The 16,290-nt window shown below is 38.1% G+C and overlaps 1 protein-coding gene across 50 annotated transcripts in view; it reads left to right on the top strand.

Annotated features, from left to right (window-relative positions):
• Positions 1 to 16,284, top strand: part of LOC127875973 (protein O-GlcNAcase-like) — a 61,201-nt gene extending 44,917 nt beyond the window's left edge. The window contains exons 8-16 of one of the 50 annotated variants that reach the window (XR_008047544.1): positions 1,405 to 1,579; positions 2,426 to 2,479; positions 3,836 to 3,921; positions 5,332 to 5,436; positions 6,400 to 6,491; positions 12,550 to 12,742; positions 14,723 to 15,432; positions 15,470 to 15,506; positions 15,544 to 16,284. Coding sequence is in view for 1 of the 50 variants with exons in the window: in XM_052420757.1 (XP_052276717.1) it covers positions 1,405 to 1,579; positions 2,426 to 2,479; positions 3,836 to 3,921; positions 5,332 to 5,436; positions 6,400 to 6,491; positions 12,550 to 12,742; positions 14,723 to 15,016 (999 nt within the window). In the remaining 49 variants the exon portion in view is untranslated. Of the gene's footprint in view, positions 1 to 1,404; positions 1,580 to 2,425; positions 2,480 to 3,835; positions 3,922 to 5,331; positions 5,437 to 6,399; positions 6,492 to 12,549; positions 12,743 to 14,722 lie in introns of all 50 variants that reach the window. The other 49 variants (XR_008047545.1, XR_008047553.1, XR_008047556.1 and 46 more) reach the window with 49 other exon arrangements.
• Positions 16,285 to 16,290: the final 6 nt, after the last annotated feature.

The following is a 16,290-nucleotide window of genomic DNA, read 5'->3' on the forward strand; positions in this document are numbered from 1 at the left end:
GCTCTTGATGATATCAGTGCTTTTATTTTCCTATTTAGGGCATGGGGCTGGGTCCCTTTGGATTGGGAAAAATTGCGGCATTTTGACTAAAATGAGGAAATAAGTGTTGTTGTTGTTTTGCAAACAAATGCTTCAAAACTGGGAATAAGTGTTTTTAATATAATATTTACTAAGGTTAAACTCATAAGAGCTGGATGGGAGATAAACTAAATTTTGGGAAACCTTCAATTTGTTGGTCCAATTTGGTAAAAATTTATACTTTTTATGCCCCCCTTCGAAGAAGAGGGGGTATATTGTTTTGCACATGTCGGTCTGTCCGTCCACCAGATGGTTTACGGATGATAACTCAAGAACACTTAGGCCTAGGATCATGAAACTTCAAAGGTACATTGATCATGACTGGAAGATGACCCCTATAGATTTTCAGGTCACTAGGTCAAAGGTCAAGGTCACAGTGACTCAAAATAGTAAAATGGTTTCCGGATGATAACTCAAGAATGCTTACGCCTAGAATCATGAAACTTCATAGGCACATTGATCATGACTGGCAGATGACCCCTATTGATTTTCAGGTCACTAGGTCAAAGGTCAAGGTCACAGTGACTCGAAACAGTAAAATGATTTCCGGATGATAATTCAAGAATGCTTACGCCTAGGATCATGAAACTTCATATGTACATTGATCATGACTGGCAGATGACCCCTATTGATTTTCAGGTCACTAGGTCAAAGGTCAAGGTCAAAGTGACTCGAACTGTAAAATGGTTTCCGGATGATAACTCAAGAATGCTTACGCCTAGGATCATAAGACTTCATAGGAACATTGATCATGACTGGCAGATGACCCCTATTGATTTTCAGGTCACTAGGTCAAAGTTACAGTGACAAAAAACGTATTCACACAATGGCTGCCACTACCACTGACAGCCCATATGGGGGGCATGCATGTTTTACAAACAGCCCTTGTTTCCTTTGGGAATGGGGCCAAATACTGTCCCTTAATTTGAATGTAAAAAGCACTGGATTCAATCTATATACATGTAAGACCCCGATTGATGAGTTGGGTGGATTAGTGTACTGAACTACTGATGCAAACCAGGTTTCTCTAGATGTGAATGAAATCAAATCCTTTTATTTGATCCTCGTTGGAGGCAAGTTGGCTTATTGCATGTGCGGTTTTGTTCCAGATTAGCCCTTGTAGTCGGCATAAGCTAGTCAGGGGTGACAATTTACGCTCATGCTGAAAGCCATGTTTACCCAACTGGATTTTTGTACTGATTTAACAAAAAATTCCATATAAGTGGAAAGTTTTGTCTCTGCAGACTGCACAGGCAAATCTTGGATATGTGCACATGCAAGTCCCAATTTTCAGAGCAGGGCTCAATATAATATCTCTGTTTGCAGGCCACAGAGTGGATGGAGGTCTCTGACAGGTTCCTGGGCACAGTAGCGCGGTTCCAGAACGTCCTGCACCTGCTGAGGCGCGCTGCCAACCAGGCTGTGGGGTACTACTTCTACCCATACATGTGGGACATGCTTGGGGTGCTGCAGACCTGTGCTGGCTTCGTCCGATGGCTAGGTGAGCATGATGGTGTTGAATACACTGTCTTTTTTGAGGTTCAAGAGGTTCTTTATTACAATGTAGTTGTCAACTTGTGAATGTGATATCGACAAGAGTTGTTTTCACTTTACATTGGAAGGTTATAAGCCCTTTAGATGAGGAATTTTATGACATCAGGTGAATTTTTGTATGCCCCCGAAGGAGGGCATACAGTGATCACACTGTCTGTCTGTCCATCCGTCACACTTTGCGTTTAGGTTTCGAAAAATGCTCATAACTTATATGTCCCTTCAGATGTAACCTTCATGTTTGGTATGCATGTGTATATGGACAAGGCCTTTCCATACGCACACAAATTTAGACCCCTTGGACCTTGACATTGAACTTAGGGTCGGGGTGAAGGTTTCGAAATCTGTGTTTAGGTTTTGAAAAATGCTCTTAACTTCTATGTAGCTGCAGATGTAACCTTCATATTTGGTATGCATGTGTATATGGACAAGGCCTTTCCATCTAACACAAATTTTGACCTTGACCTTGAACATAGGATCCTCGTTTAGGTTTCGAGATCTGTGTTTAGGTTTCGAAAAATGCTCATAACTTCTATCAAAGCGTTTATCAGGGGCATATGTCATCCTATGGAGACAGCTCTTGTTTTTTAATGTTTTTATTTTGTTATATTCTACTTTGTTTAAAAACTTGAAATACTTACAAATGCCTTTTAGATTTGATGAAAAAAGCTACTTGTTAGACATTTCTGGATTTAACAACTGTATGTCTGCTTTTAAAATATGTTACAGATCGATTTGAAAGCAATGGAAATTTTGCATAAGAAGCTATATAAGCAGTTCTTTCTGTGTGTTGCAGGTCTTGGTCACATTTCCAGTCCGACGGGAGTTCAAGTCCAAGGCCTCTATACATGTACGCACCATTTTAAAGCTTTGTTGATTGCAGTGAAAGTCCTGCCCAATAGTGGTGGCATACAGCAAGTTTTATGTATTGTTTTCCATGGGCAGGAAACTTAATTTTTAGGTGTAAATTTGGGTCATGGACAAAACTGCATGTTAATGCAGTTTTAATTTTAACGTTCTATTCATGGGCTAACGATTCATAGAAGGGTAAAATGGAAGTTTTCAAGGTGTTTCTCTATGCGTTTTAGTAACAAACATAGCGCTAAAGTCTTATTTGTATGTTAAAAAATAAAAGTACATTTTTATGGTTTTCAAGAAAACCAGATATCAGGATAGTCTGTATTGTATATAATACTGCAGAACTTTGTATGCTTAGAAAGATCTAAAAATAATGCAGACTTGGTACATAGCCCATTGTTCATTTGAACAAAACTATATTATAATATTTACTGTTTATATAACCTATCCAAATGATTCTGCATCAACAAGGCATTTCTAAGCACAGAATTTTGCAAGAATATTGACTGAGTGTGCCCTGACTATTCTGCTTCTGGACAAATTATTGCTTGATACAGATTTCAAATATGGAAGCATAGATAGATGCCAATAAAACAAGGGTTTGAAGAATGAAAGAAAGTTTCCTGCCTTGGAATATTTACTTTTTAGTATGAAATGATTTCCTTTGACCAGCCATTTCCAACTTCAGCATGTATTATACAGCGGCAGAGAATAACATGGATTCTAACAACATTTGTATATCTTGGGTGATCAAATTCGCTTTCAGCAAATAAAGTGCAAATTTTTCATTGGGGCAAATACCAAAAAAAAATAAGTTGTATTTTGTTGTAGAAGTTGAACATGGCTGGTGTGTATACTATTAAGCAATAATTATTGATGGCTCTGTTTGTTGTATGCCACCACACTGTGGGATTGCCACTATTGGGAGCTATTTTCACATGTTTCTTTTGACGCCTGGCGACCAGACCGTGACAGCAGATCAGGAAATGCAGTGGTAACTGTATGGTTATAAAAGGTGTTGTCGGCAAGTTTTCGGATCATTTGAATTGTAAAAAAATTTAAATAATATTGTTACATATTTTTTTCATTGAATTTAAATCGGTGGCCACTTTTTGTAATTGAAAACATTAAAAAATGGCATAAATATAAATGTTATATAAATGAATTGTTTAAATGATTTCAAATTTTAATTTTTACTGTTATAATATTAAGTAATACTTTTGTAAGAAAATCCTGAGTCTCATTGCAACATTGTATGATAACGCTTGTAATAACATATAACATGATTATGCTTAACCAACAATATTGCCACGATGTCTCATGTGTTCTTCCCTTCTCTTCCCTACAGGGATGACTAAGGCTTATCGGGACGAATTCTTAAGTGGTGACCAGGAGCCCTGGTGTTTCCAAGGTGGCTTGCAAGCCGAGTTTCAAGTATGTATAGCCGGGGGCCAGACATGGTTCTGCAATCACCTCCACATCCAACTGCCTTCCACATGCTTGGAAGCACCGACTCACTGGACACATTTTATTAGATTTTAAAATATGTTTGTATATATGTATATATAACCATGGAATGATATTTCTTGATAACATTTTTCTTCTTCTTTTGCAGTGCTTGTTGTCATCATCTCAAGTGTGTTATTTTACAGGATACTGGTAATGAATGCCTTACTGGTTCAGAAGCTTTCATTTCATGTGCAATCTTTTCTTCTTGTTTTGTTACTGGAAATTGTGTACGACTAACAATATTTTATATATATTTTTTTATATAAATAATTTCAAATGAACTTCGAAAAAATTGTACAGAAAACTTTGAAAGCTTCTGAATTCTTAACATCTTTTACAGAACACAGAAGCATTTGTATACTTGATACAACAACCAGTCAAATAGTTAAATCCATAATCGTTACTGCATCATAAATAAATGCTCACACACTGTAGTGCATGCTAGCAGACATTGTGTTTGTTAGTTTGTACTATGAAATGTGCAAATGTTTCTTAGAACTTAAGTGCCATGAATGGCCATAGAACAAGGCTGGTCAATATTGAAGTATGCACATGTGTCTGACAATAATGATAATTTTTCTTGCAGACAGCCAATGCTGTAATCAGTAATTCTTTCAGCGAAACAGCTGTAGCTTTCTCTATGGACAATGCCATTTACTCCATGCAATTGATATGCATAGAAACTCTATTGATTGGGCTCTTGGAAATCATGACAGAAAATTCAAACTTATCTCGTCTTTAGAGAAGTGAGCCTGCACATTTTATTTCTGAAATAATGGGTCAAAATGGCATTATGGGAGAAAGCCATACGCTGTTTAAGCTTCCAATAAAATGTGAAACACTTGAGAAGATGACGCATCACTGTTGCTATGACAGCTCGATAGTAGAACATTAAAAACACTGGGGGAAAATCACTTAAATTTTCATCATTAACCCTTTCCCCATCTGAAGCAAAGTGAAAATGGCTATGTGCAAACAGCATAAAACCAGAACAGCCTGCGAGTAACTCACAGTCTGTTCATGTTTTATGCTGCTTGCTACTCATCATTATCTTAGGGTTGGAAATGAAGCCTTTCAAACTTTAATATTTATATTAAGAAAGGACTTAAATTTAATTAGATTTCAAATGCCTCAAAATGCGCATATAAGGGGTAAAGGGTTAAATAACATTAAAGAATCTACTACTTTTTATACAAAAGCTGTCATATGAGCATGTCAATAACTGTTTGTTTTCAGAGCGTGCTAGCTAGCTGGATGGATTCCTTGCTAGGAACATCCGCGCGTCAACCACATGTTGAGCTCATTAACAACCCAGTCTATTTGTGTTTGTTGTAGCGCATGTTGCCCATAGCGACGGCCCATGATCTGCTCTACATACGCCACCCAGAGGTGATCCTGAAGAAATGTTACAGCTACAGGCCTTACAGGGCTGCAGACGAAGTAAGTCAAACCTGAATGCAGTGGGTCAGGATTTGTCCACATGATGAAATTCAAATATATAAAGTTTTCAAAGTTTTAGTAACCTGTTGTTTTTATACATTCCAATTTTACGTAAAAGACAGATGTCAATCGCTAATCTTGGAGTCCATATAATGCGCCATTTATAATATATATAGGGAAATCCGATTTAATCTGTTATTTCTGAAGCAGTAAAAAATCGCAATTGTGTCCATTCAAAACTCGGTGAAAACTGGTTTAACGTCCAATTAAGATTTGGTACAAATATGAATGAGCTGAACCCAAAGTCGTGTATTGCCATTGTCATTTCAATGAGACAATTGCATATAATAGAGTAAGTAGTTTGTACCCAGAGAATAGCCCCTTTCCGCCATATTAAGCAAAGTGAAAATGGCTATGTGCAAACAGCATAAAACTAGAAAAGCCTGCGAAAATCTTCAGATTGGGAATTATGAATCTTTTAAATTGCTTGGTACATAGTGCACAAACCAATTCAAATATTGATTAACCCTTTCAGTGCGGGAACCGAATTTTGAAGGCCTTTGCAAACAGTTTGGATCCAGATGAGACGCCACAGAACGTGGCGTCTCATCAGGATCTAAACTGGTTGCTATTCTGATAATATTCTTTGAAAAAAATCGAAGAACATGCTTATTTTAGAAAAACAGCAGACAACATTTTAGCAGACGACAAATTTCCCAGCATGCAAAGGGTTAACATGCATTTTGGCTTGAAATGTTCAGTTTCAGCCTATTTAATATGTTCACTTGCAGATAAGGCACTTTTGGAACAAAATTGACAAAAAATGTCCTTTATTTTGGGAATTGTTCAGACAGCAATTGGGAATTTTGTAGTTTTTACCTCCGTGTGGAAAGTACCTTTTACAGGTACTTTATAAAGAAGGAAAACAATCACTTCATTATGATTGACGTGAATGTCTTGCAGGCGGTTCTGTATAACATCTGTCTGCGAACATGCAATGATGGCATGGACGGTACCCAGCTGTTCCCGGCACATCCTCAGATCATTGGGGACAAGTGAGTACAAAATATGGGTCTTGTCATTTAATTTGACAACACAACTTGTAGTGTAGTTTTTCTCTACTGTAGCACAAACTGAAATATCGTACACAAAAATGAACTAATTCAGTTGATTCTTGCCAAAACCTGCTTGAACCCATTTATGCCTAGCGTCTAGAAAAAAGGTGTTGGCAAACAGTGTAGACCCACGGCGTCTTAACAGGGTCTGCGCTGTTTAATTAACAGAATTTCTGTAAGAAATATTCTAAATATAGAAATAAATATACTAGACATCCCTTATTTTGGAAATAAATTGATCCAATTTAGAAGGATGGTAGGTAAAAGGGTTAAAGACCTCTTTTGGAATGTCTAGTAAAATTACCAGTTACTCAACATTGTATTGGATGTCCTTACTGAATTATAGGATCAATATGCTGATATTAAACATAAAGACTGTATTTTAAAAAATGCTATTTTTTCTGTTAATTATAGTTTCACACTGTCAATATAACTGCATTTTACACACAAATGTATTTATCTTTTTTCTCTTAAATACAAAAAGCAAACCTTTTCTTAACCCTTTCCCACTCAGAAGAAAAGTCAAAATGGCTATGTGCAAACAGCATAAAACCAGAACAGCCTGCAAGTAATTGGCAGTCTGTTCAGGTTTTATGCTGCTCACCAGTATCTAAGGGTTGAGCTGCTCACCAGTATCTAAGGGTTGAGCTGCTCACCAGTATCTAAGGGTTGAGCTGCTCACCAGTATCTAAGGGTTGAGCTGCTCACCAGTATCTAAGGGTTGAGCTGCTCACCAGTATCTAAGGGTTGAGCTGCTCACCAGTATCTAAGGGTTGAGCTGCTCACCAGTATCTAAGGGTTGAGCTGCTCACCAGTATCTAAGGGTTGAGCTGCTCACCAGTATCTAAGGGTTGAGCTGCTCACCAGTATCTAAGGGTTGAGCTGCTCACCAGTATCTAAGGGTTGAGCTGCTCACCAGTATCTAAGGGTTGAGCTGCTCACCAGTATCTAAGGGTTGAGCTGCTCATCAGTATCTAAGGGTTGAGCTGCTCATCAGTATCTAAGGGTTGAGCTGCTCATCAGTATCTAAGGGTTGAGCTGCTCATCAGTATCTAAGGGTTGAGCTGCTCATCAGTATCTAAGGGTTGAGCTGCTCATCAGTATCTAAGGGTTGAGCTGCTCACCAGTATCTAAGGGTTGAGCTGCTCACCAGTATCTAAGGGTTGAGCTGCTCACCAGTATCTAAGGGTTGAAAACGAAGCCTTAAAATCTTAATTATATTAAGAAAGGTCCTTAATTAAATGTAACTTTCTTAGGGACTACAAATGAGTCAAAATACGTATCTAAGTGGTAAATGGTTTAATACGTATCTAAGTGGTAAAGGGTTTAATACATACGGAATATTGAGCTAGTCATTTGTTCCAAGAGTTTGTATCACTCAAGTGGCTTGTGTGATGACGTATCACACGAGAGGTGGAGCCTCGAGTGTGATGCGAAATAGCACATGCCACGAGAGTGATACAAACATTATATACAACAACTTACGAAAACAGTTAACAAATGTATTTTTTACTTAAACAAAACTTACAAAACAATGACTAAAACGGTACGCCATAGTTTATTTAAGACGCGTATGAATACAGTTTATGTAAATTAACGTGTAAAAATTCGAACCGGGAAAACACAGGTTTCCGACACGCTTACCCTAATGCCATTGTTAATCCAATTTTTATAACAATTAAGTTGACAACTTTAATCCGATGTTTATAACAAAAACGTTTAAACGATATAAACTTCCACTTCTATCTTCCATGTCTTTATCGAAACTTAGTTTAAACCACATTATTTTATTGTATTCCTATTGAAATATGCATGTATGCATGATAAACACACACTCCAAAATACGTTTTAAACACATAGTGTTAAAAAAAACCACGTCGGACATGTCCTTACAGAGTTTAGATAAAACTATTGTGTTTTGTCACAGAAATGACGTCACGCGATGTACTACGTAATATATTTTGTAATATAAAATATTTCTATTTTCGGTACGTGTAATGTGACGTCATTAAATGGGTCGAAGTAGTCCGGATGGTATGGTAATATGGAATTGGAAACAGCGAGTAGCGTAATACGGGATTTTTTATTTCAACGATTGATACAACCTGTATTTTGTTAAAAGCATTAAACAGGTATATAATAAATATCTAAATGGTAAAGAGTTAAACACATATCTAAGTGGTAAAGGGTTAAATACGTATCTACCGGGTAAGTGGTAAAGGGTTAAATAGGTTTCTAAGTGGAAAAGGGTTAAATACATATCTAAATGGTAAATGGTTAAACACGTATCTAAGTGGTAAAGGTTTAAACACGTATCTAAGTGGTAAAGGGTTAAATACGTATCTAAGTGGTAAAGGGTTAAATATGTATCTAAGTGGTAAAGGGTTAAATACGTATCTAAGTGGTAAAGGGTTATATACGTATCTAAGTGGTAACTGCAGGGTTGTCATTATGATTGTAAACAAAGGATTATTTTGGAATAGTAACTGGTTCGGCCGGGGGTCAAGGGGGTCGCCAAGGCCCACTTGTAGGTCCAGGGCATGGCCCTGGTAGGGGGGTCAGGGAGGCGAAGCTGCCCCCCGACCGAAAACGAATTCTAGACATTTTAGGGACAAAATACTGCTAATCTCAGAGCATAAATGGTACAAAGTTAAGATGAGGTCTAAAAAGAATAGAAAATTTTAAGATTTTCACATTTTAAGTATACTGTACAATGTAAAAACATATTATATTGATAGATCTTTGCATGTTCCAATTCTATCCGTAACCCGATAATCCAGTATAATTACGATTTCTTTTATTCAAAACCAAATTACGGCCAATATTGACGTTGAATGTCGTCCGCCATTTAACGCAAGTGCATATACAAATTGAATTGTGGGATCGGGGAATTCCCATTGAACATGCTTGAATCACGTGACGCGATTTGAGAGCATTGAGAATCGTTTATATTTAGTAATTATGACAAATCAACGATTCAATCTAAACTGTTACATGTACCTCCTTTCAGAAAAGTTTGCGAAAGTGAAAGTGATTTTCTGAGAATAAAAACGCGTCTTTCTTTTAATTTTACCGAGTACTTTTTATTCTGGATCGTAATATAACTTGTCAGGTCATTTATGCATGTAGACCTATATGTTTGCATAGTTTAGCAATCTCAAAACACAGGGCGGTACCCAGGATTTTTTTACTGGGGGGGCCCAACCGGGGAGGGTTTCGGAGGGGTCCCCCCTCCCTATATATATACTTTTTAAATTTGGCACTTTGCAAGGTGAATTTGAATGCTTATAAAAACCATATTTTGTGATATGAATAAATGGAATATAACAAGTAAATCAGCACATTTCGGAAGTCTTAAGCTTTAAACATTGGTGTGAATTCACAACGCGGGTTAAAAGCTTTAGATTTCCGAAACTTACAGGTTTAAACTGACGATTATCCACATCAACTCTCGTATTGCTTCCACCATTTTTTTCACAAATCATGTACGTCACATGTTTTTGTTAATCTGATTTTTGGGAAAGACCTTGCCATTTTTGAGGAAAAAAATTGCGTGAAACGCCTAATTTTTGAGGGAAATAATGAAAGTCTTAAATAATCAATTTAACATATTTTACTGTTTTCATGCATATTCAAGGAAAGAGATAATTTAATTAAACAATATTTTTCTACACTGGATCAGGTTAACTGATATAATGAGATCGATTTGTTGTTTCAATTTTCATTTTTTTTACCAATGAGCCATTAATAGGTTGGTATTACTCAATTCTCGGTACTCAATTATTTTAAATACTGAATTTTGCCAAATTCTTATCTGTTGTTCGGCAAATTTATGAATCTGTTTTTCTTTTTAAACAAACATGTTAACTATCTCATAGTAGTCTTTTTCAGTGATTTTCTTTCAAAAATTATAAATACTCAGTTTTAATACCTTAGTCAGTGTTTTTGTTCCGGTTCAAGTTCAGGGCCCTATTCTCAATGCAAAAAGTATATGTTGGGACCTGAAAATTCCCAATAAAAGGTTTCCAAAACAAATACAATTAAATTTTTAGAAGGGAAAAATACGTCTAGGGCCTTCTCAAAGAAGGAAAAAAACCTGCATCGGCAATAATCAGACCATAGTCTACGACCTCCTGTAGCAGTAGCTTCCATTCGCTGCACTTATCAAAATACATGTTAATCAACCATCGATAGATGAAGCATTCATGATCACAATGGGGGACTGATCAGGGATGTGTGTACAAGGCGATAAAAAAAAATTGCCAAGGGGCTTATCTCGATTGGCGAGCGTTAATCCCCTTGTTTATCTGGGACAATAAAACATAGCTGCTCTTTTGTTTTGAGGGAAAGTGTACTGTGGGCCCTTGCACAAGAGAAAAAATTGCAGTGGGCCGATTATTAAAAAAAATCATAGTTCGACAGCCAGCTGGGCCCGGGCCCATGGCCTGGGTACGGGCCTGAAACACGTTGTTTACCTACTTATTACATTATGTGTTATGACCATTTGTATAACAAAATGCATTATTTAATTGAAGTATTTTCAAATGCGTATAATTAAATGTGTTATCCGAAATCATTTTCAGATTTCATTATTCACGGAAAATTAAGAAAATTCTAGCAACAGAGACACATTTCTCTTGTTTTTCATGTACAGATGAAAATCATGCCAAAATTAGACTTCATGTATAACATCACGTCATTCTTCCTCGGGGAAAGCGTGGACTTAAATATTTAGAGGCTGAATAACAAATTCGTAGTGCAGAGGTCGCTAATATCTTTTATTTTGGTAGAAAATCGAAGAGCATTTTCTAATATGTGGAAACTTTTTCTCTAACTAAAAAAACTAGTTAATTACGCTCTACAGTGCTACATTCGTTGAGATACAGTCAGTAATAATCTGTGAAATGTACAGCTATTTGATACAGCTTCATGTGGGGTCAGCGTGTATTCGGCTGCCTGAGCGCTAATTCATTGACGTGCTTACCAAGAAGAATTTGATTGACAGCTGGAAATCTCATTATTGGCCACTCGCTGAGAAATTCATTGAAAACAGTAGCTCTTAGGCGGAGTTAACGGACTGACTGAATGACCGGGCGTCGCTCTACTATACTACGGTTATTCCTTGTCAATTATTGTCGGTTTGCGTGATCAAAACTTCTTTTCTCAATTTTAAAGATTAGGGAAAAACAACCGATTTTCTGGTGATTTTAAACGATGAATTCGATCGGCAATCGGTTAATAATGACAACCCTGCGGGTACGGGTTAAATACGTATCTAAGTGATAAAGGGTTAAATACGTATCTAAGGGGTAAAGGGTTAAATGCGTATCTAAGTGGTATTGGGTTAAAGTGACAAGACTTAATCTGGAAAACAATTTTTAGTTGTGAGCGTTAGTTCACGACTAAATTTACAGAGCATGTTTTGCAAATCAGTATGCGCTTAGAAGCCTTAGCTAGGCTAAGAGTAAGAACCGCAGCTTACTATGCTAGGAACGGTTACTGCTGCCTGTCTGCACTGCAGGCGACGAATGCTTAGGAGCGTCTGCATCTACTACTGCAGTGAGTGTATTTACCAGCTTGTAAGACAACATTTGCCAGTCTAGTGTTCATCATTGAAATCTGTACATATTGGCTGCTTTCAGAGAAAACGGGGCTTAATGCATGTCAAATAAGATTAGCCTGTGCACACTGATAAGCCTATGCAATGCGCACAAGCTAATCAACGACGACAACAGCAAACAACTTCAGTGCCTTCAGCGCTTTGATTATTTTAGCCAAATTAGCTTTGGTAAGATTAAATATACTGATTTGGCTATCATGTGTTTTATTATGAAGAAACTGTAAGAGGAACTCCAGTCTGAGTTGTCATGTTAAAGTAACAACAATATTTGGCTGCATTGAAACAAACCTGTTCCTTGTGAAAATCTCAATTCCTCATGATTTATACCAGATGGTGAACACAACATATTCATAACTCATCATTTCCTGTTTCCTGTAGGCTGATAGGTGCCATGGTCACGCTTACCCCGGAGCACTGCTTCGTTGCCGAGGACGATGAGGGTTTGATGGGATACGTGGTGGCGGCGCTGGACTCCAAGCAGCTGTGTCAGAGACGCACCATTGCCTGGACACCGGCCATGAGAGACAAGTACACGAAGCCTGAGTTAATCACTGGACTGACACCAACAGAGGTAGTGTCTTGTGGTTTAGTAGTTTACACTTTGCATGCTGAGAAATTTGACGTCTGCTAAAATGTCGTCTGCTGAATTTCTAAAATTAGCATTTTTGTTTATTTTTTTCAAAGAATACTATCAGAATAGCAAACAGTTTGGATCCTGATGAGACGCCATGTTTTGTGGCGTCTAATCTGGATCCAAACTGTTTGCAAAGCTCTTCAACATTCGGTTCCAGCACTGAAAGGGTTAAGCAATAATTATAGGCACTGGCCAGCAAGCAAAGCACTGGTCAAATTTAATTCTGGCAGAGTTCCTTCTCAGTTTCATATATGTTAGCTGGTGATATTTTCTTGGCCATTATAATGGAAGAATTGAATTTGGCTTTGTGAACTGATTATTTACATGTCTACTATTGAAAAAAAAACTGTTTTGAAATTGTGATTAGGTATAGTAAATTCTATTAGTTTACTTATTAAATAACTAGATGTTGTATTTTGACTTGTGCCATAGTGTGTGACCATACACAAAAAAGACATTTATGTTATGTTCGATTTCATTAATGGTGTAACTTTAAAGTTCCATGCAAGCACCTGAGCAGGCAAATTTTGTTAGCACTAGTTTAAATCTTTTTACCTGTCAACACAAAGTGCAATTAAGTGACTGTGTATAGCCATGCAGGAGACACATAAATTACACATGCTGCCAGGATAGCTCTAGACCAGAATATTAGACTGATATAGTCAGTCTGCTTTAACCCTTTCAGTGCGGGAACCGAATTTTGAAGGCCTTTGCAAAAAGTTTGGATCCAGATGAGACGCCACAGAACGTGGCGTCTCATCAGGATCCAAACTGTTTGCTATTCTGATAGTATTATTTGAAAAAAATGAAGAAAATTCTAATTTTAGAAATTCAGCAGACAATATTTTAGCAGACGACAAATTTCCCAGCATGCAAAGGGTTAAAGTAATTCAAGGTTCTTCGTGTCATGTTCGAAGTAGGTGATGCATTATATTGATATTGAAAAATGTATTTGAGCCATGCTCTGTGAAATGGGGTTTAATGCATGGGTGTTTAGTGTCGTCTCAGATTAGCCAGTTCAGTCCAAACAGGCTAATCAGGGACGACACTTTCAGCACAGACTAATCAGGGACGACACTTTCAGCACAGATTAATCAGGGACGACACTTTCAGCACAGACTAATCAGGGACAACACTTTCAGCACAGACTAATCAGGGACGACACTTTCAGCACAGACTAATCAGGGACGACACTTTCAGCACAGACTAATCAGGGAGGACACTTTCAGCACAGACTAATCAGGGACGACACTTTCAGCACAGACTAATCAGGGACGACAATTTCAGCACAGACTAATCAGGGACGACACTTTCAGCACAGACTAATCAGGGAGGACACTTTCAGCACAGACTAATCAGGGACGACACTTTCAGCACAGACTAATCAGGGAGGACACTTTCAGCACAGAATAATCAGGGACGACACTTTCAGCACAGACTAATCAGGGACGACACTTTCAGCACAGACTAATCAGGGAGGACACTTTCAGCACAGACTAATCAGGGACAACACTTTCAGCACAGACTAATCAGGGACGACACTTTCAGCACAGACTAATCAGGGACGACACTTTCAGCACAGACTAATCAGGGAGGACACTTTCAGCACAGACTAATCAGGGACGACACTTTCAGCACAGACTAATCAGGGACGACACTTTCAGCACAGACTAATCAGGGTCGACAATTTCAGCACAGACTAATCAGGGACGACACTTTCAGCACAGACGAATCAGGGAGGACACTTTCAGCACAGACTAATCAGGGACGACACTTTCAGCACAGACTAATCAGGGACGACAATTTCAGCACAGACTAATCAGGGACGACAGTTTCAGCACAGGCTAATCAGGGACGACATTTAACGCACATGCATTAAACCCCCTTTTCACATAGCACGGCCCATTTGTGTTGCAGGAGTTGATTCTGGGCTTCCACAGTGATCAGCCGGAGCTGCCTGAGTGTGTCTCGACCCCATTCCCCTCTGTGTTACGTCTCGACGTCCTCTCTGACCGCATGGAGGACCGGGCTGTCACCAAGCGCCTACTGGCCTGCTGTCTGTGCGCCCTTAGGGCCCAGGGCTCCACAGGTGCACATGTGGAACTCAGCGTGGGAGACAAGTGCATGCTGGAGCACTACAGGCTGCTGGGGTTTAACGTTGTGAAACATTCCGACAATGGAAAGACGGTGTATCTTGGCAGGTTCCTGTGACTGAAATGTCAATGTTGGCTGGCTGAACTATGATGATTTCAGAAAATTGTTACGGATTTGTTGATTGTTATGTTTATATACAGTCTGGAATAAGCCAACAGTTTGGCTGTGTTTCGGTGCTGAAAGTGAGGCTAAGTATATCATCATGTCTGGGGAGGTCTACAAGTCTATAGTATATCATCTTGTCTGGGGCGGTCTACAAGTCTATAGTATATCATCTTGTCTGGGGAGGTCTACAAGTCTATAGTATATCATCTTGTCTGGGGCGGTCTACAAGTCTATAGTATATCATCTTGTCTGGGGAGGTCTACAAGTCTATAGTATATCATCTTGTCTGGGGCGGTCTACAAGTCTATAGTATATCATCTTGTCTGGGGAGGTCTACAAGTCTATAGTATATCATCTTGTCTGGGGAGGTATACAAGTCTATAGTATATCATCTTGTCTGGGGAGGTCTACAAGTCTATAGTATATCATCTTGTCTGGGGCGGTCTACAAGTCTATAGTATATCATCTTGTCTGGGGAGGTCTACAAGTCTATAGTATATCATCTTGTCTGGGGAGGTCTACAAGTCTATAGTATATCATCTTGACTGGGGCGGTCTACAAGTCTATAGTATATCATCTTGTCTGGGGAGGTCTACAAGTCTATAGTATATCATCTTGTCTGGGGAGGTCTACAAGTATATAGGCTTATTTCAACAGTGCAGAGGATACTGGTGCAAAAGAAGGACACGACATACATTATTGACAATCAGGCAAGCAGGCTTGAGTATTAATATTTTTGATACAATTTGTGGCCCTTAAAGGGGTTTTCTATGTTTCCTATTAAGATGTTGACTTTTTTGCCGGAAATTTTTCTGCTCTCATGTCTTCAATTCTCAACAATTCTATTTTGTCAGTGTTTTAAATTGAGTATTGTTTGTGAATATAACTAATACTTGTTTGTGTCATAAGATGCATACAAGTGTTTATATCAGAAAAAAGCTGTCATAATCATGTGTATTATTTGTTTTATATTACATGTATAAGGTATATAAAAGAAATCCTATATTAGGGTGTACAAAATATGTAAATACATAGTGTATACCCAACAATAAGTAAATAACAATGTTTTTCTGTTGATAATGTGCTTGTTATCGTTCATTCTGTGATGTTAAGTTATGGTTTTACTACGGCCAAATATTACACTGCGCTGTGCTGACTATACTTGTGTGTTTTAGTATTATGTTGTTAAATGTCCGATATAAATGAATATAATAAAAACATTTGTG

The sequence above is a fragment of the Dreissena polymorpha genome, chromosome 4, assembly GCF_020536995.1.
Source record: "Dreissena polymorpha isolate Duluth1 chromosome 4, UMN_Dpol_1.0, whole genome shotgun sequence".
Classification (NCBI taxonomy): domain Eukaryota; kingdom Metazoa; phylum Mollusca; class Bivalvia; order Myida; family Dreissenidae; genus Dreissena; species Dreissena polymorpha.